The sequence below is a fragment of the Culex pipiens genome, chromosome 2, assembly GCF_016801865.2.
Source record: "Culex pipiens pallens isolate TS chromosome 2, TS_CPP_V2, whole genome shotgun sequence".
In the NCBI taxonomy this organism is placed as follows: domain Eukaryota; kingdom Metazoa; phylum Arthropoda; class Insecta; order Diptera; family Culicidae; genus Culex; species Culex pipiens.
This window is the reverse complement of record NC_068938.1, coordinates 136,232,264-136,255,023: the sequence shown is the minus strand read 5'-3', so window position 1 is coordinate 136,255,023 and position 22,760 is coordinate 136,232,264. Positions and strand designations below refer to the sequence as shown.

Genomic DNA, 22,760 nt, shown 5'->3' with positions numbered 1-22,760 from the left:
TTACACAGAAAATTTTTGCTGTGCAAGGCGGTCCTAAAAACACCCAAAAATCAAAATTGAAATTTATGTTTATAAGATCTTTAAAAAAAAACTCAGGAAATGAACTTTTGCAAATATTTGCAATAATCCTACTGCCAAAAAATAAAGAAAACAAACTGTGTAAATTATTTTGAAAAATGACTTGAATTTGCAAACGATTAAAACCTTTTTTGATTTAAAAAAAAAACCTTTATACTTCCAAACATGAAGAAAATACCACCACTGCTAACCCTGCCTTTCACAGTCTCACATGTATCGACCGCGGTGTACGGTTTGTCGAGTTGCCGCAGCAAGTGTGCAAGGCTTCGCGCGCGCAAAACCAAGTACGCGATTAGTACTCGATTGCCGGTCGATCCGTTCGGGGGGGCCCACCTGCTCTCTGCTGTGCTCCCGACAAGTCGGCAGTCCGTCAGCAGATCGCGCACGCGTTTGTTTGTCGTGTGTCACCCATCGCCGTCGGCGTCGTCAAAACATATCGTTTGCAACGTGACTTTCTTCGCGTGCCTTCACCCAGGTCGTCGGTCAACTAAACAAATCGAAGATTTGTAAAGTGTATTCTTGTTGAGTATGAGACATTTCCAGATCTTAGGATGTGTTTTGAGGTTCCGGACAGCAACAAATACTAATATATCGAAGAATTGCAAGGAAAAATATCAATTCGTTCCAGTTCCATGAAGCAAATTGTAAACTTGAAAGTGCATATCATTAAGAGGCAGCTGCTGCTGGTGGCTCCGGAACTGCCATTAAATTCCATTGAAACAATGGCAAGGCAACGGCAGTAGTGCTATAAGCAAAGGTGTGCACATCAAGAATCGCAAGTGATAAGAATACGGGAACGCGTGCGCGGTCGCTTAAAGTGGCACGCCCGTGCTTAACCGCCACATACACGCGACGATAAAAATAGTAACAGGGGAAGTGTTTTGTACTAGTTGAACTTTTCAGTATTCATATCTTTCTATTTAGGGTTACATTAAAACATATATATTTTTGACTCATACATTCATTTATTTTGACTGTTTCACGCCGCTGCAAATATTTTTTTGAAATTTACATTCATCGAATCTGACCGAAGTCGAAGAAAAAACAGAATTGAAATTCAAGCCATGGCACAGTGGGAAAAAAGGACCCAAAAAATTACCGCAACATGATTTCGCGCAAACCATCGATTGCTATACACCAAAAGCTTCGTTTTTGCACCAGGAACAATAATCCGATGAAAAATCGCACTGCACGGACCGGTGGCCGGAGTACAGGCCACCGGAAGATCCGGATTTTTGGAAAAAAGTGTCAGATTTATCCAATTGTGAACTGATAAGCTTTCTTCTACCATGAATAGTCATGCAAAACAATCCTAGAATAATATTAAATACCATAGGACCCATCGGAACCGGTTCCACCGATCTCCGGTGGCCACATCCGGAACCGCAATAGGAAACAGCGTAAACTAGTCATGCGACGTATCAAACTTCTTGATTTTGGATGGAGAGTATCCTTCAAATGTATTTTTGCCTCCGGTGACCGGTTCCCAGGTTCTCCGGTGGCCACATCCGAAGATCATATTTGGCAAATTCCTGAAACCACTCTTGCGACATATCAAACTTCATGTTTTTAAAAGAGGAGTGTATAACTCATGTCCCCATCCAGAATCAAGAAGTTTGATACGTCGCATGACTAGTTTACGCTGTTTCCTATTGCGGTTCCGGATGTGGCCACCGGAGATCGGTGGAACCGGTTCCGATGGGTCCTATGGTATTTAATATTATTCTAGGATTGTTTTGAATGACTATTCATGGTACAAGAAAGCTTATCAGTTCACAATTGGATAAATCTGACACTTTTTCCAAAAATCCGGATCTTCCGGTGGCCTGTACTCCGGCCACCGGTCCGTGCAGTGCGATTTTTCATCGGATTATTGTTCCTGGTGCAAAAACGAAGCTTTTGGTGTATAGCAATCGATGGTTTGCGCGAAATCATGTTGCGGTAATTTTTTGGGTCCTTTTTTCCCACTGTGCATGGTTTCAACATATCAATAAAAAAAAGTGTTTTAAAATGAATTTACATCATTTAAGTTGTTTTGTAAAATATCTAAGATTGAAAACTGTTTGTACCATGCTCATGCTCTATGTATTGAAAACTTTTTGAGGTACCGTCAGTAAGGGTGACATTTGGTCTGGGGGTGAGATTGGGTCAAAGTGATTTTTTACGGAATTTACAATTTCTCAGGTTCTTTTGCTGTTTTTAAAGGGATTTAACTACTTTTTAACGGGTTGTGTAGTGTAATTTTGACAGCTGTCTAAAGTTTAGGAACTATTGCCATTTGAGGCAGAATTCATCAAATTCCACCATGTATTGGGAAAATATTTATAAGCTATCTAAGGCCTATTAATAATAGCCTATTATTAATAGTTACCGACGGTACTGTACATTGGAATTTCACTGAAATTAAAAATATGTTTAAATGAACTCAAACATGCTAAAAAATTATTAGCAACGCAGAAAAATGCAAGTCGATATGTTTCAGTCGATTCTATTTTCTATTTTCATTAAAACATTGAAGGACTTTGAAAATGTTATGCGTATCAATCAAGTGTTCAAATTTATTTTAAATTAAAAAAAAACGAAGTTGATTTTATAGCTGTCGGCCACCATTGCTAGTACCAACCACTAGTGTCTTCCTTTTTATCTGCAAGGACTTCGCCGCCCTGGGCTCCTAAGTGTATGAAAGTATGGCATGGAGCGACGGCGCCGAATACCCATATTTACACAAAGAATTTTAGAGCGCCCGCCGCGGGATTCGAACCGGCGACCTCTGAATTGTGAGTCCAGTGCGCGGTCCGATTGATCCACACGGGCGGGAATAATCCATCCACGAATATTTACGGAAAACATGAAGAAATAAGCATTACAAAATACCTTTTTTGTCGGTACCTATTTAAACGAAATCTAATCTGTTTCGGGGCAATCCATAAACCACGTGGACTTTTCACGGAAATCCTTTGTAAGTTGTAAATTTAGACAACCTTTGAAAAACTGGCTGTTCGTTTATCCCGAAAAGCAATTTTCTGACCGATTTGGAGTTTTTGACAAAGTTTGTAGGCTATAATCAGAACGAGGGTTGGGACCATCCATAAACCACGCTGAAACTTCAGGGGGGGGGGGCGGGGTGTCTGGGTCAGCCATTGTCCACGGTCCATATAAAAAAGTTGTTTTTGTATGGACAATTGTCCACGAGGGGGGGGGGGGGGGGGTTACATATTCCCAAAAAAGTGTCCACGTAGTTTGTGGATGGTCCCGTTAGTGAATTTTCCCGGGGGCGGAAGGAGGCAAAAAAAAATGTTTTCAAAAAACTGCAATTTTTTTATGAAAATAGAAGCCTCTTTTTTTGCAAAAAAAAATTCGTCAGTACCTAGAAATTTGGGAACTAATGATTGCATAATAACTAGACAGGTGTATTATGCATTTTTAAACACTTTTTTCATTCAAATGTTGACACCATTTCAGTTTTCATATTTTTTTTATTTTATTTTTTTTTGCCTAATCAGAACCATTCAAAAATAGGCACACTGTAATTAAAAACTGCTTGATTATTTTATGTAAATTTCAATTACAAAAACTCGATACAGTCCAGACTCGATTATCTGAATTTTCGATTATTCGAAGTTCGATTATCCGAAGGTTTGTACAGGACTTCGGATAATCAAACCAGGAAAAAAATCGTTTTTTCCTTTTTTGTTTTTTAAACATCAAATTCGAGTTCTGCGACCCCGTTTTAGTCTAATTTCAATTGTTGATTGCCTATTAAATAATAAAATGTATTTTTTCAGCATTTCGTTGCCGCCATATCGGCCGGCCATCTTGAATTTAAAAATTCTAAATCACTTTAACGTATTTAAGGAGTCATACTTAAGCTCGACTATCAAAAATTCTGCAACTAATTTTTTTTTTGATATTTTTTAATTGACTAAAATTGTCACCTTATGAGCTATAATTCATGACGGACGAATTGTTTTTAGTCAAGTCATCAATTGATAATTTTCTCAATCCCCATTTTTTTCTAAATTATATCTAAAGTAAAATTTAACTTGCAAACGAAAAGAACTATTCAAAACTTTTCATCAAGTACACCATTTTGAGATATAATATATGTTGATATCTTTGCAAAAAAAAAGCGTCGTTTTTTTAATTTGAAACAGTGTTGAGTACTTATTTAGAGTACTCGAAACTTCAAAAGCTCCAATCTACAAAAAAAAACATGACACATAGGACCATTCAGATATCAAAAAAATAAAACAAAGTCTAAGGGTAGAGTTAATCAAAATCGTGTTTTTATGAAAAAAAAAATTAAGTGTTCTCAAGTTGCGACAAACGCGAAAATTGCTTTTCGCAATTTTTATCGAAACAATATGGTACTTTTTTTTGATGAAGTAGAATTTAAATACTCAGGATTTAGCAAAGTTACAATTACAAATAAAACTATCCAAATGTATATGTAAAAAAAATAAATTTGTTGCACTTTCAGTAGTTCAAATATGTTATGAACGTTTGTAGATTTTTTAGAAATCTCTATCCATGAACATTAAGCCGTCCCAAAAAAATTAAAAGTTGTCAAATCTTCGGTGCTCACCCCTAGAATGATAGATTAGGATGTCAGGAACAATGTTTTCATACAACAAAAAAATCCCAAAAATGGTTTACAACTCGCGCGCGGAGCTTGAATGAAAAAAGTGCATTTTTCGAGTATTTTTCAGAAATGCGAGTAACAATCATACTAAAGTCATTCAAATTTGGTCGCCTTGGGCTTCAAGTTATAGTTTAATGTCCCCTGAACAAATTCCTGTACAGACATAGTCCATAAAAGCTTGTGTTTGGACATGGCAGGGCGTTTTAGGGAGAAAAAATTGTATTTTTTAGTCAAAAAATTTCAAAAATCACTCCCCAAAACGAGCCAAAAAAATTTGCAGTCAAAACTAATGCATTCAGCTTATAGGAAATTTTACGGAGATCATTTTGCATCCCTTATCAAGTACAACAACTCTTCCGAAGACACCATTTGGCTAGGACGTCAAATAAAGGAGTTATCAATTTATTCCACTTAATTTTGCCATTCCAAACACTGTGCAATGTGACGTAAACGACAAATAATCATAAATCAAAATTAATTTTATTAAAGTTCATATCTCCAAGCTGTGAACGTGATTTTTTTATGTATATTCATTCGAATGAAACAAATTCATTTATAAAAAAAACTTATTTTTTCAAAGTTACCCATTAGAGCTTTATTTGTTCATATCGAGAAGAGCACAGAGCAGTACTTATAAATATGTCGTTTACGTCACATTGTGAGAAAATCTCATGTATTTTTTATGAAATACAAGCCTTACCCGAAAAACTACGTCTTTTCCTTTTTTCGTTTGTTGACGTTTTTAGCTTTTTTCCTTATTCAGCCTCCTATGATCAAAATTTTATTTAACGCAACTTTTCCCTTACAATCTGCAGATTTTCCGGAATCGGTTCCAGAGTGGCCAAAGTTGCCACTTTTTGGCATAAGAACCTTCCTTGGACTTAAACGAAACCAACGCAACAAAGAGCACCTTGATCCGACGCTCCGTATTGAACTGATTCGCGTTCGAACAAAACCGTCGAAATCTATATATATAAAAAATTTCGACGGTTTTGTTCGAACGCGAATCAGTTCACTACGGAGCGTCGGATTGAGGTGCTCTTTGTTGCGTTGGGATTGTATATGTCCAAGGAAGGTTTATATGCTAAAAATTTCTACTTTGGCCACTCTGGAACCGATTCCGGAGCATCTGCAGATTGTATGGGAAAATTTACGTAAAATCAAATTTTGATCACAGGAGGCTGAAGAAGCAAAAAAGCATTAAACGTCAGGAAAATTAAAAAGGGCAGAACGAAGTTTGTCGGGTAAGGCTTGTTTTTTATATATATAGATTATTAACAAATATCGGAAGAGCAGACGCTTAAACGTGGCGGTCCGTGAGTTTTTTTGTTTTCGTCGCGTTTTTCACGGGAAAAAATCGGTTTCACTTCGCATAAGTGGTGGTACACAATTCGGAATTCGTCGGTGCTTGTGGCTAGCGTGAAAAGTTGGGAAATTTGCAAGAAAATATGTTTTTATGCTTAGTTTTTGTTTTGGCTTCGATTTGTTTTGTCATGGCTGCCCAGCGCTATGCCCTCCGGAAAGTGCACAAGGAGAGAAAGATTGTAGTACAGATTGTGTGATTGTAGTGTGCGTGAGTTCGAGCCAAGCTGGATAGAAGGAGAATGTGTGTTGGAAACGAATCGAGAAATTAAAATTGGTTGGTTGAAAAAAGTGGTTCCGTTCGGCTAAAACAAAAAAAAATCAACGTGTTTTGTGTGAGTGATAGCGAGCAGAAAATTACAGTCACATCCTGTGCTGGCTGCTCACGGAAGATGATGCCGATTTTCGAAGAGAGCCCAGCTTTGGCAGCCTGAGTTTGTGCGCGTGTGTTAGTGTAAGGGCATGAGCTTTTTTGCAGGAGATAAAAGCTTGAGATTTTACGAAGGCAAAAATTGCTAGAGACATTCGACTGTGATGAAATGTTTTTACTGTGGGATTGTGAAATATGACCAGCCAGACTTGCTTCAACTGCATCCAGATTCCAGTTTAATAATTTTGACCAACAAATGCATCAGAGGAGCAGCAGTTGCAGCGGCACCAGACCACAACACCACCGAAGAGCAGGTTGACATCGAAGATGCTCGTATGTCTGTGGCGTTCGCAGTCACTCTGCAAGTTCTTGCTTGTGTGTTGGTGCTGACGTGTAAGAGCTCTATTTCTGGTGAGTACGTTCCAGCTAACGCGCGTGTGTGCGTGCACTGAAAGGTGAGTGAATTTCAACTTGTTTTTAACCCTCCAACGCCCATGTTTGCTCTTATTGACCAACATATAACATCTGAATAACTTTGATATTATTCAACATTACTATTTTTTTGCAAGGGTCCTTAAAGCTCTGGGTTTCCTTCTAAAACATTTTCAAATTAATCTCTAGATTATATTGTTAATTTTATAATAAATAACTAACGTTGAAAATCTCGATAATGCTCTGTGTGTTGCATCTCGTAAAATAACATGTGTAATTTTGTTTTGATAAAATCCACTCATATTTTATTTATCCACAGAGAGCGAGTTGTGGCGCTATAACCATGGCAAAAGTGTCCAGGGCATTTGTGGAAATACAATGTCCCATCCCCGAGGGTCCCGGAGCACCAAAACTTCTTAGCATGGTGCTCCCAACGATTCATTGCTATAACTAATAGGAACGTGAGCGGGGGATCCCCACGTTTCTTCCTCCCCTGTAGATTCAGAAATGCATTGCTGTTTGAACACTCGTGCTCAAACTCAATCCAATTCAACGAATCATCTTTGCGGTTAACTTTACGCAGTTGGCCTGGCCGTTTTAACGTTTGTGATGTTTCAAAGCAATTTATTGCATTGGGGCACTGCAATTGTTAATAATGACAAGAGGATGCTAGGCGTTAATCAACCTAAGGCATTTTCCAGGATGCCCTCGAAAGACTGGCTGCGCTAGGGTTAGATTAGATTAGATTAGATTAGATTAGATATAGATTATTAACAAATATCGTTTATGAGCGAGCAAAATAAAAATTTCCAAAATATATGCCTTCCCGTTTGTAATCATAGTAGCCAATTTGTTATGCTAAAAACGCTTATATACCAAGAATTTTGAAAATTCGTCACTTTTTGTTCACTTAAATGCAAATATCTCGGCTTTGCGTGGACATAAATTGAATGTTAAAAAAAGCAAAATGATCTCCGTAAAATTTCCTATAAGCTGAATGCATTAGTTTTGACTTCAAAATTTTTTGGCTCGTTTTGGGGAGTGATTTTTGAAATTTTTTGGCTAAAAAATGCAATTTTTTCTCCCTGAAACGCACTGCTATGCCCAAACACAAGCTTTTATGGACTATGTCTGTACAGGAATTTGTTCAGGGGACATTAAACTATAACTTGAAGCCCAAGGCGACCAAATTTGAATGACTTTAGTATGATTGTTACTCGCATTTCTGAAAAATACTCGAAAAATGCACTTTTTTCATTCAAGCTCCGCGCGCGAGTTGTAAACCATTTTTGGGATTTTTTTGTTGTATGAAAACATTGTTCCTGACATCCTAATCTATCATTCTAGGGGTGAGCACCGAAGATTTGACAACTTTTAATTTTTTTGGGACGGCCTAATGAACATAAATAAATGATAGAAATTTATTTTTAATTTTCATTTGTTTTTTATACTTCAATTCATAAAAAAATGTTTTTTCCTGATTTTGCTGTAATAGAAAAAGAGGATAAGAAAAGTCAGGCATTTAAAAAAGTAGTTTCGATGTATGAGTACACGCAATTCGTTACGGCCTACCCCTTAAGTAGCAGCCGTTTTAGCCAACGGGATGACTAATTTGGGCAAACACTAGACACATTTAGTAGCTAATACTACTTCATACACAAAGCGACTGCTCTGCCAGAACGAATTGCAACCGGCGGAACCTAAAATCGCCATTCAGTAAGCCGGGGTTGAAAGGCACTTCAATCGCGCTAGTTTGTGTGACCGAATAGAGATTTCGTCGAAAATCAATTATAAATTCACGACATGTGAACCGGCCACCGCCGGCCTGAAACCGTTCTTTGAATATCAACAAGTGGTTGCAGTGAGGAGGAGGGCGGTTAAGGGGAGGGGTTTCGTGCGTGTGTGTGCCATAAATAGAAGAAGAGCAAATATAGATTCATACGATTAAGTGACTCAAACGCGAGGGATGTGCACGAAGCTTTTATGAGGTACGATATTTGCACGGATCTTAAATGCAAATGACCGACCCGCGCCGACAGTCCATTTGTCACACCGATCATCTCATTGTGAATAGTGACGGCTGATTCAAATTGGGAGTGAGTAATGAGGGGTTATGGAATGTGATTGATGAATAACAATACAGAAAGAAAATTACTTTTGGCATAAACTGCTGAATGAATATTAAAATTGAAAATATTTCTTTTATCGTAACTAGCTAAACTAAAACAAAAAGTATAAAATTTAAAAATAAGAGATCTTAACAACTAAATCTAGCACAAATAGTTGGAAAACAAATTTAGTGGAAACCATCACATTGACACGTTTTTCAAGGATTTCTAGCTTAAAGTTAAATAAAATAAACTGTCAATGAGACTTATATGAAAAAAAAATGGTTAAGCAATGTAATGGTTTCAACCAACCAATGCAAAATAAATCAAATCTTATTCCCTGACTTACCAGGACACAAATCGCTTGATCCCTACCCCTGATCAAGCAATTATTGTAATCTATCAGAACTTACGCGCCAACTCGTTTCTGACAAAGTGTCTTCCCTCGTCACCAATCCATTCAGCTATCGATAGCGCCGACAAAGAGCCAAGTAGGAAGAAAAAAAAAACTTGCAAAAGTGGTGAATAAATATCAAAAACGTGACACCAAAAGTGAAGAAAGAGAGTCGCGGGAAAAAAAGTCATCGGCAGTTCAAAGAATGCAACAAAAAACGAACTCTCTGCTAGAGCCTTAAATAGCAGTGAGTACAAAACGAAAGAAAGAAAGAAAAAAACGGCCAGATGTGAAATGCAGCGTGATTAATTGAAAAATGATAAAGTTCTTCGCTGGCAGTAAGTTTCAAGTGGAGGAAAAAAAACGAAAGAGAGTGTGAGTGACGAAAAATCGCGAAGATGATTCCCGGCACATGGCGAGAGGAAAAAGTTTTGATCTGAAGAATCTTGACAGTTCATCTGATAGTGGTGCCAAAGTGCAGCAGCATCAGTTGCAGCGCTCGCTGGACCAGAAAGAGACGGGGCGAGATCGGGAAGGAAAGAAAAACGGTAAGTTTATAAAAGATTCAATTCAAAGGAAGTTCTGTGGAGATTTTTTTTTCTTCTCTATATCTGCCCACAGTCAAATTCATCTAAGGATCAGTTGGTGGAGGGGGTGAGGGAACATTAAGTCATTGCGACAGCCCTTCCAGAAGGTTTGCGAGAAGGGTCAATGGAATGTTTACAGTGGCGAAATATGCAGTTCAGAATAATACTTTTCTTTGAGTCTTTTAAATGCTGCAAGCAGATTCGGTTTTGCACCAACAGTCTTTCTTTGATGTTTTAGCCTTACTTCTTACTTCTTACTTCTTACTTCTTACTTCTTACTTCTTACTTCTTACTTCTTACTTCGTACTTCTTACTTCTTACTTCTTACTTCTTACTTCTTACTTCTTACTTCTTACTTCTTACTTCTTACTTCTTACTTCTTACTTCTTACTTCTTACTTCTTACTTCTTACTTCTTACTTCTTACTTCTTACTTCTTACTTCTTACTTCTTACTTCTTACTTCTTACTTCTTACTTCTTACTTCTTACTTCTTACTTCTTACTTCTTACTTCTTACTTCTTACTTCTTACTTCTTACTTCTTACTTCTTACTTCTTACTTCTTACTTCTTACTTCTTACTTCTTACTAAATTATTTATTCCACCTTGATCACAAAAAACATTTATACCAAATGAACAATTCTCTGACACTTCAGACAACGATTATTTTTTGTATTTTTTTTAATTTTAATGAAACTTAGTGTATATCTTTTTAATGACCAAAAAAGATATTTTGCATCATAAGTTCGTCCATACAAGTCTCCATACAATTTTGGCAAATGTCCATGAAAAAAAAGATAATATTCCAAAATCTGTATTTTGAGAACGTATTTTCCGATGGTGTCTTCAGCAAAGTTATAGATGTTGCTTAAGACTTCTCATAAAAAAAGAAACAATCTTTAAACAATTTAACCGTTTTTTTCAATTAGCTAACTGTTTTTGAAAAATATTATTTTGGATTTTAGATGACAAAATATTGAATTTTTTTAGCGATAGCTCAAGTTAATGAAATTTCACTTGGCAGTGCTGCCAATTTTGTGAAAATCTAGATTTTTGAGAAGCGTAAAAAATGTCAAAACACTTTTTTGATTTTATATTCAAAATGTAAAATAAAATTTGCAATCAAAACACTTTCAATAAAATTTAATATCGTGCAACGTTTTCAAGTTATAGCAACCTAAAATTATTTTTTTGTGATAACGAGACTTTTTTATTTGTAGAAGTCTTATCAAGCTTGACTATCTCTTAAAATATTTTTTATTGAAAAGATCGTAAAATTTTATTTAGAAAAAACGTAAAATTTTCCGTTTTTTCGAAAAAACATTCAAAAACATTTAAATCAATCCCAAAATGTTATATAGCTCAAAATAGGTATTTTATGGCCTATTTAAATATTGAGGTTAATTTGAAAACTGTGATAATATTTTTTTGATAGAAATTTATGATAGTTTCATATTTTTTACATTGAAAGTCGAACACATATTTGCTGATCGTTATCGTATTGCTGATGAAAAAAAAGCTATATTTCAGCAACCATTGCATTGGGCCAATTCAATGACGTTTTTAAGGGAAATTTTGAGATCTTTAAAAAAGTATTTTATGTAACAAATTAAAACGAGTTCCATACAACATTTTTTGCAATTCCGAAAAACACTAATCGAGTGATGTTTTAAGTCAAATTTTCATGTTTTTTGTCAATAAATCGTTTAAATAAAAAAAAAATAAAGGTGTTACTTTCCGAAACAAGTGCTGAAAAATTCAACATTTCAGCATCCATTTCAGTGCTAAAAAGTAGAACTTGAAATCTAGGTGTCTAAAACGGTGTTCGATATCAATTTTTTGTTTTTTTTTTTTTTATTGCAAATTTTATATTCCGTCAAAAACATAATGATAATAAGGCTTTTTAGCTTTTTTGAACATATTAAAAAAAGTTAAATAAAAAAAATAAAAATTAGCATTAGCATTAGCATTAGCATTTTAGGACGCCCTATCCACGGATGGCTCCACAACGCTTATCCCACTGTTTGGTGTGGTTGTGTTAGACCCTCATCCGGAACAATAATCCAACACGGGAGATACCATGTCTTCATCTTTTGATGAGTGTGTAATACAGCCCAGGGCATAAGGGGGTCCTCGCCGGGTCCAAGCTATCCTTTGGGGAGCGGAAGGAATGTTAGTAAACACCTATCTAAAGTGCGCAAGGATCCCTACGTCACCTTAGTGGTATAGATGTTTGTAGGGTGGTTTTGGACTCAATGTTAGTAGGAGAGGTAGAACCCTAGGATATACCTCGAAAGGTATTACGGGCGAATCAGGTAGAGTTAGTTTGTTTTAATTATTAAACAGTACAAATTGTACAGTGTAAAAGATGCATGATTTATAGATATTCTTTTTAAAGCCACGGCAGACACAACGCGGCGAAGCCGTGCATGAATAAATTGACTGTTGTATTACTAAACCAATAATTTTCTCCGGAAAAGGCAATGCTGATTAAACACAGTTTTAACATATCTGCTATTAAACTCAAGCTATCGACTGTAAGAGTAAAGATAAGTTAAAATTTTCATTTAAATTATTATGTGTTTAAACGAAATTCGAGGATAAAAATGATTTAACGCATTATTGGAATCATAATTTTAAACTTTTACAGTGATGCGGAGAGAAAATGTATGATTTATTTTTTTGTTTTATTTAAATGTAAGAATTAGAAGGTAATTTAAAACGACCGATTCAAAATACATTCTTAGTCAAACTTTTATCTTTTTAGGGTAATGGGTTTAATCAGCATATTTAACAATTTTTAAATAAATATAATAAAAATCGAGCTTAGCCATTCGTGGTAACCGTTTTGGAACGGAAAGAAAAAGAAAAAAAATAATCTGAGCAGGCAACACCGATCTCTAAAAGCTCAATCCCTACTTTCAACGAAACCCACACATTTGCGTCTCTGAGCGTTGGGTATCGGATACCTGTGTGTGCTCAACATGGAGCGAACTCACCGAGAATATTTGCAGCAGACACGCCAACACACCGACTTTCTCGGTCTACCAGCCACACTCTGCCAAAAAAGATGACGATGATGATGACGACGATACACACACTAGCAATGCCACTCCACTGAAGCACACAGACTCTCTCTCTTCTGCACACGCTCTCACTCTCATGTAAATGCAGGAACAAACTCACCGGGAGCTCAATTTGCGATCACCCCAACATCACCCCACAAAGCTGCCATCTTCCATTGCTAGAGAACCTTCACTCACGCACTCCATTTGTTGCACCAATACATTAACGGCCATGGAATGAACAAAGCGATTTCTCAGTTCTCTCTGTTTCCGACACGACAAAGTTCATCTCTGCGCACAAACACACTCAACTGCCCGTAACGAAGCGAAGACGCCACCGGATTGGAAAAAATGTCGAAATTATTCGTCACAAAATCAACATATTTCAGCCTCCACGTACGGAAATTTCACAAAACCCAGTCACACAACAACTGCCCGGGGGTAGCCGAACAAAATAAACCCGAAAAACAAGCCATATCGCACCAAATACACATTGAAAAGTACAAAATTTGAAGACGCAAAAAGACGCGAACCGGACACGGCAAAGGCCACGAGTGAACTCAGTTAAATAAAAAAAATAAAAATATATAAATTTGCAAAAAGAATTGGGCAAAAAATAAAAAAAAATGAAAATTAAAATTTTTAGGCATGGTTTGAACCAGTACAGTTGTTTTGCAATCAAAATATATGAATATATATTTCCGAGAAAAATAAACTTTTGGCGGTACTGCACATTTGAGTTTTACAAAAAATCAAAATATGTTTAACCGAGCCCAATCATGCGTAATATGATTATAAATGCAGAAAATACCGTACAGTTTCAATTTCAATTAAGTTTCCATTCGGGCAAAAACATTGTGTTTGAATGGAGGGACGACATAAATTTTTAACAGTATTTGCAACGGCCTTATTTAAGCATGTGTTTATTCTTAATTTCACAATTAAATATCGTGTTCAGAAACTTAACAAACTTCCTTAGTCAGATTTTATAATTTGGATGGAACAGAATTCCTTAACATACTTTTTGTGCTTTCCAATGAGCCATTAAATTTAATAATCTGACATCACTATCATGATATGTCGAGAATTAAGTGGATTTGGAAGAAAATAACTTAGTTAGTCAACTTTGTATACAGTATCGGTAAGATATATTTCCGTTTTTCCGTTTTCTTTAATCGTATATTTTTTAAACATTTAAGCTACAATTTTTAGGAGGTTTTACCAGAGATTTTTTTTTAGTTTTAACAAAAATATTCATATTTTACACAATGTCTTTGGTCAATTCTGATGAAAGGAATAAAAGTTAAATTTTTAAAAGGCTCCAAAGCTACTTATCAATTTTATTTAACGCAATGTGCTCAGTTCACTGAACAACATTGTAATCCTTCGGTACATGCCGCCGCCATGGCTTCTGGTGGCGCTTTCGGTGGGTGATGCTTGTACCTCGTTATTACGGTGGGTCAGTTCCAGGTGCGTGATGGTGTCCCGTATGAGTAGTACTGACAGAAGTCCGTGGCGTGGAATCCGCGCGGCGAACACATATCGCATCACACATCGGCCACTGCCACACATTTGGTCTACCGTGAAAGAAGATTTGCATACATAATTATAGGCATTTGCATGTAATTAAATTATAATAAATTATCATGAAAAATGTATTCATTAAATTTAATTTTCTCCGTTGTCAGTAATCAGTCCGCGTTGGCCGCGCACTGGTTGCGCGTAGTTCGCGATTCTGTGACATCGGTCATTAAGGTTGAGGACTCACACGGCGTCGCTGGGCCGCAAGAGGTCCAAACGCTTAAAGGTTTCCTGTGGCGTTGTCATTCTTAAATTCCTCGAGGAATTTCCGTGCGCTGGCCGTTTTGTCTGGCTGTCGCAATGCAGTTAAACTGCAGCAGCCCGATAATTGACCGTGTAACGCGCCGTTCTATCGATGGAGGTTAGACCTAGTCTGGGACTGGGACCAGGGCCGTTCTGTCTGTCTAGCGTAGCCTCCCATTAATAAAGTGTCGTCGTCACCAAATCGATAAATTATCCACACATGAGCACACGTACACACACATACACACTAACAGGGGGCGCTCATTATGAGGGTGTCATTATGGTGATGATTTATACACGTAAATCTCCAGGGAAAATGTGATTACCGGGCCTGTAGGTTAATTAACATTATAATCTAAAATAATTTGTTGTAATTTTGACGTTGTTTAAAGGTGAGTTATGAGCCGAGTGGCGATAGTCACCGGTTCGCTTGATGAGGGCTGATGTGGACGCAGGGGATGCTGCTGCTGCTGCAGTTTTGCATTAGCTTAGACCATCTCCACCGGGCGCGCGCATGGACATTTTCATTGTACTGGCCACAACCCGGATTGGCCCAGGTTCCCCGGGGGATGTTCCGTTGAAAGGATATTGGCGGTACCTATGAATATGGGCAATATTGGGGTTAAATTTCACGATTTTCAAAATCACATATGGAAATCACGAAAATGGACATTGTGATTGGACTGGCCACAATCCGAATTGGTCCGGGTTCCCCCGGGGATGTTCCGTTGAGCGGACATTGGCGGCACCGTATGAATATGGGCAATATTGGTGACAAACTTCACGATTTTCAAAATCACATGTAAAAATTACGGAAAAGGACATATTTAACGAACTGGCCACAATCCAAATTGGTCCGGGTTCCCCCGGGGATGTTCCGTTGTGCGGACATTGGCGGCACCGTATGAATATGGGCAATATTGGTGTCAAACTTCATGATTTTCAAAATCACATGTGAAAATTACGGAAAAGGACATTTTTAACGAACTGGCCACAATCCAAATTGGTCCGGGTTCCCCCGGGGATGTTCCGTTGAGCGGACATTGGCGGCACCGTATGAATATGGGCAATATTGGTGTCAAACTTCACGATTTTCAAAATCACATGTGAAAATTACGAAAATTGACATTTTCAACGAACTGGCCACAACCCGGATGGTTCCGGGTTCCCTGGGGGATGTTCCGTTGGAGGGACATTGGCGGCACCGATGAATATGGGCAATATTGGGGTTAAATTTCACGATTTTCAAAATCACATATGGAAATCACGAAAATGGACATTGTGATTGGACTGGCCACAATCCGAATTGGTCCGGGTTCCCCCGGGGATGTTCCGTTGAGCGGACATTGGCGGCACCGTATGAATATGGGCAATATTGGTGACAAACTTCACGATTTTCAAAATCACATGTAAAAATTACGGAAAAGGACATATTTAACGAACTGGCCACAATCCAAATTGGTCCGGGTTCCCCCGGGGATGTTCCGTTGTGCGGACATTGGCGGCACCGTATGAATATGGGCAATATTGGTGTCAAACTTCATGATTTTCAAAATCACATGTGAAAATTACGGAAAAGGACATTTTTAACGAACTGGCCACAATCCAAATTGGTCCGGGTTCCCCCGGGGATGTTCCGTTGAGCGGACATTGGCGGCACCGTATGAATATGGGCAATATTGGTGTCAAACTTCACGATTTTCAAAATCACATGTGAAAATTACGAAAATTGACATTTTCAACGAACTGGCCACAACCCGTATGGTTCCGGGTTCCCTGGAGGATGTTCCGTTGGAGGGACATTGGCGGCTCCGTATGAATATGGGCAATATTGGTGTTAAATTTCACGGTTTTCAAAATCACAAATGGAAATCACGAAAATGGACATTGGAGTGGACTGGCCACAATCCGAATTGGTCCGAGTTCCCCCGGGGATGTTCCGTTGAGCGGACATTGGCGGCACCGTATGAATATGGGCAATATTGGTGTCAAACTTCACGATTTTCAAAATCACATGTGAAAATTACGAAAATTGACATTTTCAACGAACTGGCCACAACCCGGATGGTTCCGGGTTCCCTGGGGGATGTTCCGTTGGAGGGACATTGGCGGCACCGATGAATATGGGCAATATTGGTGTTAAATTTCACGATTTTCAAAATCACATATGAAAATTACGAAAATGAAATTTTCTAGTGGACTGGCCACGATCCGAATTGGTCCGGATTCTCGCGGGGATGTTCCGTTGAGCGGACATTGGCGGCATCGTATAAATATGGGAAATATTTGTGTCAAATTTCACGATTTTCAAAATCACATGTAAAAATTACGAAAATGGACATTTTCAACGAACTGGCCACAACCCGGATGGTTCCGGATTCCCTGGGGGATGTTCCGTTGGAAGGATATTGGCGACACCGATGATTATGGGCAATATTGGTATCAAAATTCACGATTTTCAATATCACATATGAAAATTCCGTAAATTTACATTTTAAACAGACTGGCCACAACCCGGATGGTTCCGGATTCCCCTGACGATGTTCCGTTGAAGGGACATTGAAGGAATTTATTTTTTGAAATAATTTAAATTTTGGATTGTGGATCTTTTCAACTTCAATATTTGTTATTTATTTATTTGTGCCGATAAGGTCCCTTCAACGAAACAACGAATAAACTTTATATGTTCATTTTCGTAATTTCGATAGGTAATTTTGAAAACCGTGAAGTTTGACACCATTATATATAACTTCCCCCGGGGAACTCGGAACTACCTGGGTTGTGGCCAGTTCACTCAAAAAGTTCATTTTCGTAATTTTCACATGTGATATTGAAAATTGTAAAGTTTGACACCAATATTACCCATATTCATACGGTGCGTCCAATAACCTTCCAACGGAACATTCCTCGGGGAACCCAGAACCATCCGGGTTGTGGCCAGTTCGTTGAAAATGTCCATTTTCGTAATTTTCACATGTGACTTTGAAAATCGTGAAGTTTGACACCAATATTGCCCATATTATACGGTGCCGCCAATGTCCCCTCAACGGAACATCCGATTCGGGTTGTGGCCAGTCCGTTTAAAAATTTTCATTTTCGTAATTTTTATATGTGATTTTGAAAATCGTGAATTTTGACACCAATATTGCCCATATTCATACGGTGCCACCAATGTCCGCTCAACGGAACATCCCCGAGGGAACCCGGACCAATTCGGATTGTGGCCAGTCCACTCACAATGTCCATTTTCGTGATTTCCATATGTGATTTTGAAAATCGTGAAATTTAACACCAATATTGCCCATATTCATCGTAGCCGCCAATGTCCCTCCAACGGAACATCTTCCGGGGAACCCGGAACCATCCGGGTTCCGGCCAGTCCGTTTAAAATGTCAGTATTCGTAATTTTCACATGTGATTTTGAAAATTGTGAAGTTTGACACCAATATTGGCCATATTGATACGGTGCGGCCAATGTCCTTCTAACGGAACATTCCTCGGGGAACCCTGAACCATCCGGGTCCACTAGAAAAGTCCATTTTCATAATTTTCATATGTGATATTGCAAATCGTGAAATTTAACACCAATATTGCCCATATTCATAGGAGTCGCCAATGTCCCTCCAACGGAACATCCCCCGGGAAACCCGGAACCATCCGGGTTCCGGCCAGTACGTTTAAAATGTCAGTTTTCGTAATTTTCATATGTGATTTTGAGAATCGTGATGTTTGACACCAATATTGCCCATATTCATACGATGCTGCCAATGTCCCTCCAACGGAACATTCCCCGGGGAACCCGGACCAATCCAGGTTACTACCAATCCAGTTTTTTTTTTGGAAATAATTACTTTTGGCTTTGAAGATTTTGGCAAATTGGTCATGCCAATAAATTAAAACAAATTTTATTTCGAAACGTCAAAATAAGCTGATACTCACCCCCGGTGGGGTTGGCAGTGACTATTTTACCAACCCGTTTTATCAACGACCGGTGTGGGAAGGGTGACTAAACTAAAATAGTAGCGCTGTGGGTGAACAAAATAGTCACTCATTTATGTGCGCACCGGTGGAGATGCTCTTACTAACGAGTACTTAAGTGAATGACTAGAGTACACCGCTCTAGTGATTTTCAGATACTTTTGTGACTGAATAGATGAGCACCACGAATGGCTTTAAACTGCTGGATAGAGGATGTCGTTTGAATTGATGAAATGTGGGAACGATTAGCCAATTTTAAAGCAAATAACCCTAACTTTAAATTATGGTGTTCCTGTTTCAGTAGTAGATTGTCGATTCAGGTTTCTTTTTATTTTTTTATGACTCCCAGCCCTGGTCCCGATATTCTAAAAAAACTATCTTAATCCACTCACGTGAATGAAACATTCCACAGTCCTTAGTAAAGATGTTACGCTTGATAGATTAGGACATTATTTTAAATCAAATTTCTTAGATCCAGTTTAAAAAGTGCACAATCATCACTTAAGTAATCATAAGATAGATGAGCAATGCAGGGAGATTTCGGTCTTTTGATTTTTAATTTTGTCCATATAATTTTTCATACAAATTTGGCAGCTGTCCGTACAAAAATGATATATGAAAATTCAAAAATCTATATCTTTTGAAGGAATTTTTTGATCGATTTGGTGTCTTCGGCAAAGTTGTAGGTATGGATAATAGGATGTAACAAAAATGACTTTTTGGCGGGCATTCAAGGGTTTGTTCCGGTGGGCATACTAAGCCCAAATCCAAAATATGAGCTTGATTGGACGTAACAGGAGCTGGCGCTCCGCCCTTCAATTTTAAATGGAATTTAACCCTTAAACAAATTTTTGGCAGGCATTTTGGCCACTGAAGCGTTTATTTTCAACATCATTGGCGTGTAGGCCAGATCCTTGCGCATCTTTTGGTATATATAACATTGAAATTTGGAGCACCCTGAAGCTCGGTACAGGCCTTCAAAGTTTGGCATTTTTTCGAAAAATCTGCCACGGCAAAATCAAATGGCGTCTCGGGCGTCGCGAGGCGCGACGCATATCTTTTTTGCCGGGACCGATTTTTCGAAAAAATGCCAAACTTTGAAGGCCTGTACCGAGCTCCAGGGTGCTCCAATTTTCAATGTTATATATACCAAAAGATGCGCAAGGATCTGGCCTACACGCCAATGATGTTGAAAATAAACGCTTCAGTGGCCAAAATGCCTGCCAAAAAATTTTTACGGGTTAAATGCCTCAAAAAGTGACATTTTTGAAAAAATCTTTTTTTACGGGTTAAATCCCATTTAAAATTGAAGGGCGGAGCGCCAGCTCCTGTTACGTCCAATCAAACTCATATTTTGGATTTGGGCTTAGTATGCCCACCGAAACAAACCCTTGAATGCCCGCCAAAAAGTCATTTTTGTTACACTCTAATGGATAAGGACTACACTGATGATACAAGGTAATTTTTTTTGGGATTTTTAATTTCACTTTTTGTTACTAAAACTGGCTTTGCAAAAACAACGCTGTTTTTATTTTTTTATTTTCTGATATGTTTAGGGGACATCAAATGCCAACTTTTCAGAAATTTCCAGAACAGGCAAAAAAACTTTGGCCGGGTTATACATTTTTGAATCAATACTGATTTTTTCAAAAAATCAAAATATTGGTCGCAAAAATTTGTCAACACCATTTTTCGATGTAAAATCAAATTCGCAATCAAAAAGTACTTTAATGAAATTTTGATAAAGTGCACCGTTTTCAAGTTAAAGCCATTTTCAGGTAACTTTTTTTAAATTAGTGTCCATGATTGTCCACTTTTGAAAAAAAAAATTCAAAGGCTGAGAAAATTCTCTATGTTTTGTTTTTTTGAACTTTGTTGATGCCATGCAAAGATTTAAAAACAGGAAAATTGATGTTTGAAAAGTCTCACCCAAGCAACCCACCATTTTTTTATGTCAATATCTCATGTCGATATGTTTCGATTGGAAAATTTCACGACTATTCCATATTTTAACATTGAAAATCGGACTTTTTTGCTGAGATATCGAGCTGGAACCTACAACAGCCGAAGACACCAAATCGATCAAAAAATTCCTTCAAAAGATAAAGATTTTTTCATTTTCGTAAATCATTTTTGTATGGACAGCTGCCAAATTTGTATGAAAAATTATATAGACAAACTAATGAAGCAAAATGGCTTCCTTTGGGCTTACCGAAGGCACCAAAAAAGTTTCAGCCGGATTAAAAAACATAAAAATTAAAGTTAAAAAGAAAAAGACCGATTTCATAGAGAATGGCTCAAATTTACTAAATTTTCGTTTAATTCTGATTCTGAACTCATGAAGAACGCAAGCAACTCCTCAAACTCAACCCACTTCAACGAATCATCTCTGCGGTAAACGTTACGCAGTAGGCCTGGACGCTTTAACGCTTGCCAGGCTTAATCTAACCTAAAACTGAAAAATCAAGTCTGTCATATAGAAATGGCCAAAAACCTCCAAAAAAAACCTATTTTTTCAACAATTTTATTTTTAAGACCGACATAGGACAATGGTCAATATGGAGACTTTTATGTAAAATTGTCTGGGAAATCGATTCCCACTATCGGTTTTTGAAAATTTTGACGTTTAGACCACTTTAAAATAAAACTCTTTAGTAAATGATTTTTGTATTATTTTTGGAGCGACATACCATCCTACATTTTTTGTGAGTCTTTTTTTAACATCTTAGGCTACTTCCTTAAAAATTTTGAACGAAAAAAATATCGAACTTGATTTTTAAACATAAAATTGAAAAACCTCATAGAAGTGGCGTGTATTTTTTCAGAAAACCGGTCAAATTTCCTACATGTTTGTCTTTGACCATTTTTCGATACGATGCAACGGCTTCGAGATATAGTAATTTATAAATTGCGAAATTCAAAAATATTTAAATAACTTACGCCCTTCTCAAATGTCATTTTTGAGTACAATTGGCTTATATAGTTCTAGGATAAAATGTTTACAAAGTTTCATTGAAATCGGAGAGAGTCGGGTACAAAAGTACCTGAAAAAATCTGATTTGAGCTGGAATTGCTCTATTTCAGATATATGGAAATAATCCGATTACAAATATTTAAATGATATGATTTGATAATTGAAATGTTAAGAAAACGCTCAGAATACGAACGCAAAAGTTAAAACTTCTATAGGGGTCATTCTCCGCCAACTCTTACGATGAACTTTGTTGTGTAAAATTGGGCATCCAATTTGAAAAAAACGTATTTTTCACCGGAATAAGTTAAAAAGAATAGTATTCAAAAAATATCCAAATCCAAAAAGCATTCACTTCACTCTAGAATTGAAAATTTGGTTCAAGGTTTCCCAAATATCGCGCCACACCCTCGCTCTAGCAAAGCAACACCAGATGATACAATATTTGCGCCCAAATTGCGTTTAAAACTAAAACAAACGATAAACACACCTTCTTGAACTGATTTCGGGCAATGTTTACTCGCGTTATCATTCCACTCACAGCAGCACTTCCATCGCTATGCCATTTACATCTTGGTCGGTCGGTTACTTTCCAGAGCGATACTCCGAGAGGTCATATTGCAGGCCTCAACCAACCTTCGAACGTCATCGGTTGCAATGTTTACGCCGGTAAAAATCGTGTTTCGAAGCCGTTCGCTGAAGACGACTTCAATTTACAGCACAGCTTCCAGCAGACTTGTTCGATTAAATTTCCAATTTCCAATAAATATGTCTTCGACTTCGATTAAAGTCACCGTTCGTGATGATAACTACACTTCTGCAGAAGCAAAATCTCCAACTTGTTGGCCAAGCCAGTACGTACTACTTGCAGGCGACAAATTCGACAAAACTTTTTACGGCCATAATTATGAACCTTAAAATATGCGATATAACGGTTCGCGCCAAAGTTT

At 37.6% G+C, this 22,760-nt stretch overlaps 1 protein-coding gene across 4 annotated transcripts in view; it reads left to right on the top strand.

Moving 5' to 3' along the window:
• Window positions 1–390: 390 nt before the first annotated feature.
• Window positions 391–22,760, top strand: part of LOC120417572 (uncharacterized) — a 76,965-nt gene continuing 54,595 nt past the window's right edge. Inside the window, exons 1-2 of one of the 4 annotated variants that reach the window (XM_039579680.2) lie at window positions 391–584; window positions 9,457–9,934. In XM_039579680.2, the coding sequence (XP_039435614.1) occupies window positions 9,799–9,934 (136 nt within the window). In that variant the 5' untranslated portion in view covers window positions 391–584; window positions 9,457–9,798. Of the gene's footprint in view, window positions 836–8,561; window positions 8,981–9,456; window positions 9,935–22,760 lie in introns of those variants that run through there. The other 3 variants (XM_039579677.2, XM_052708468.1, XM_039579678.2) reach the window with 3 other exon arrangements.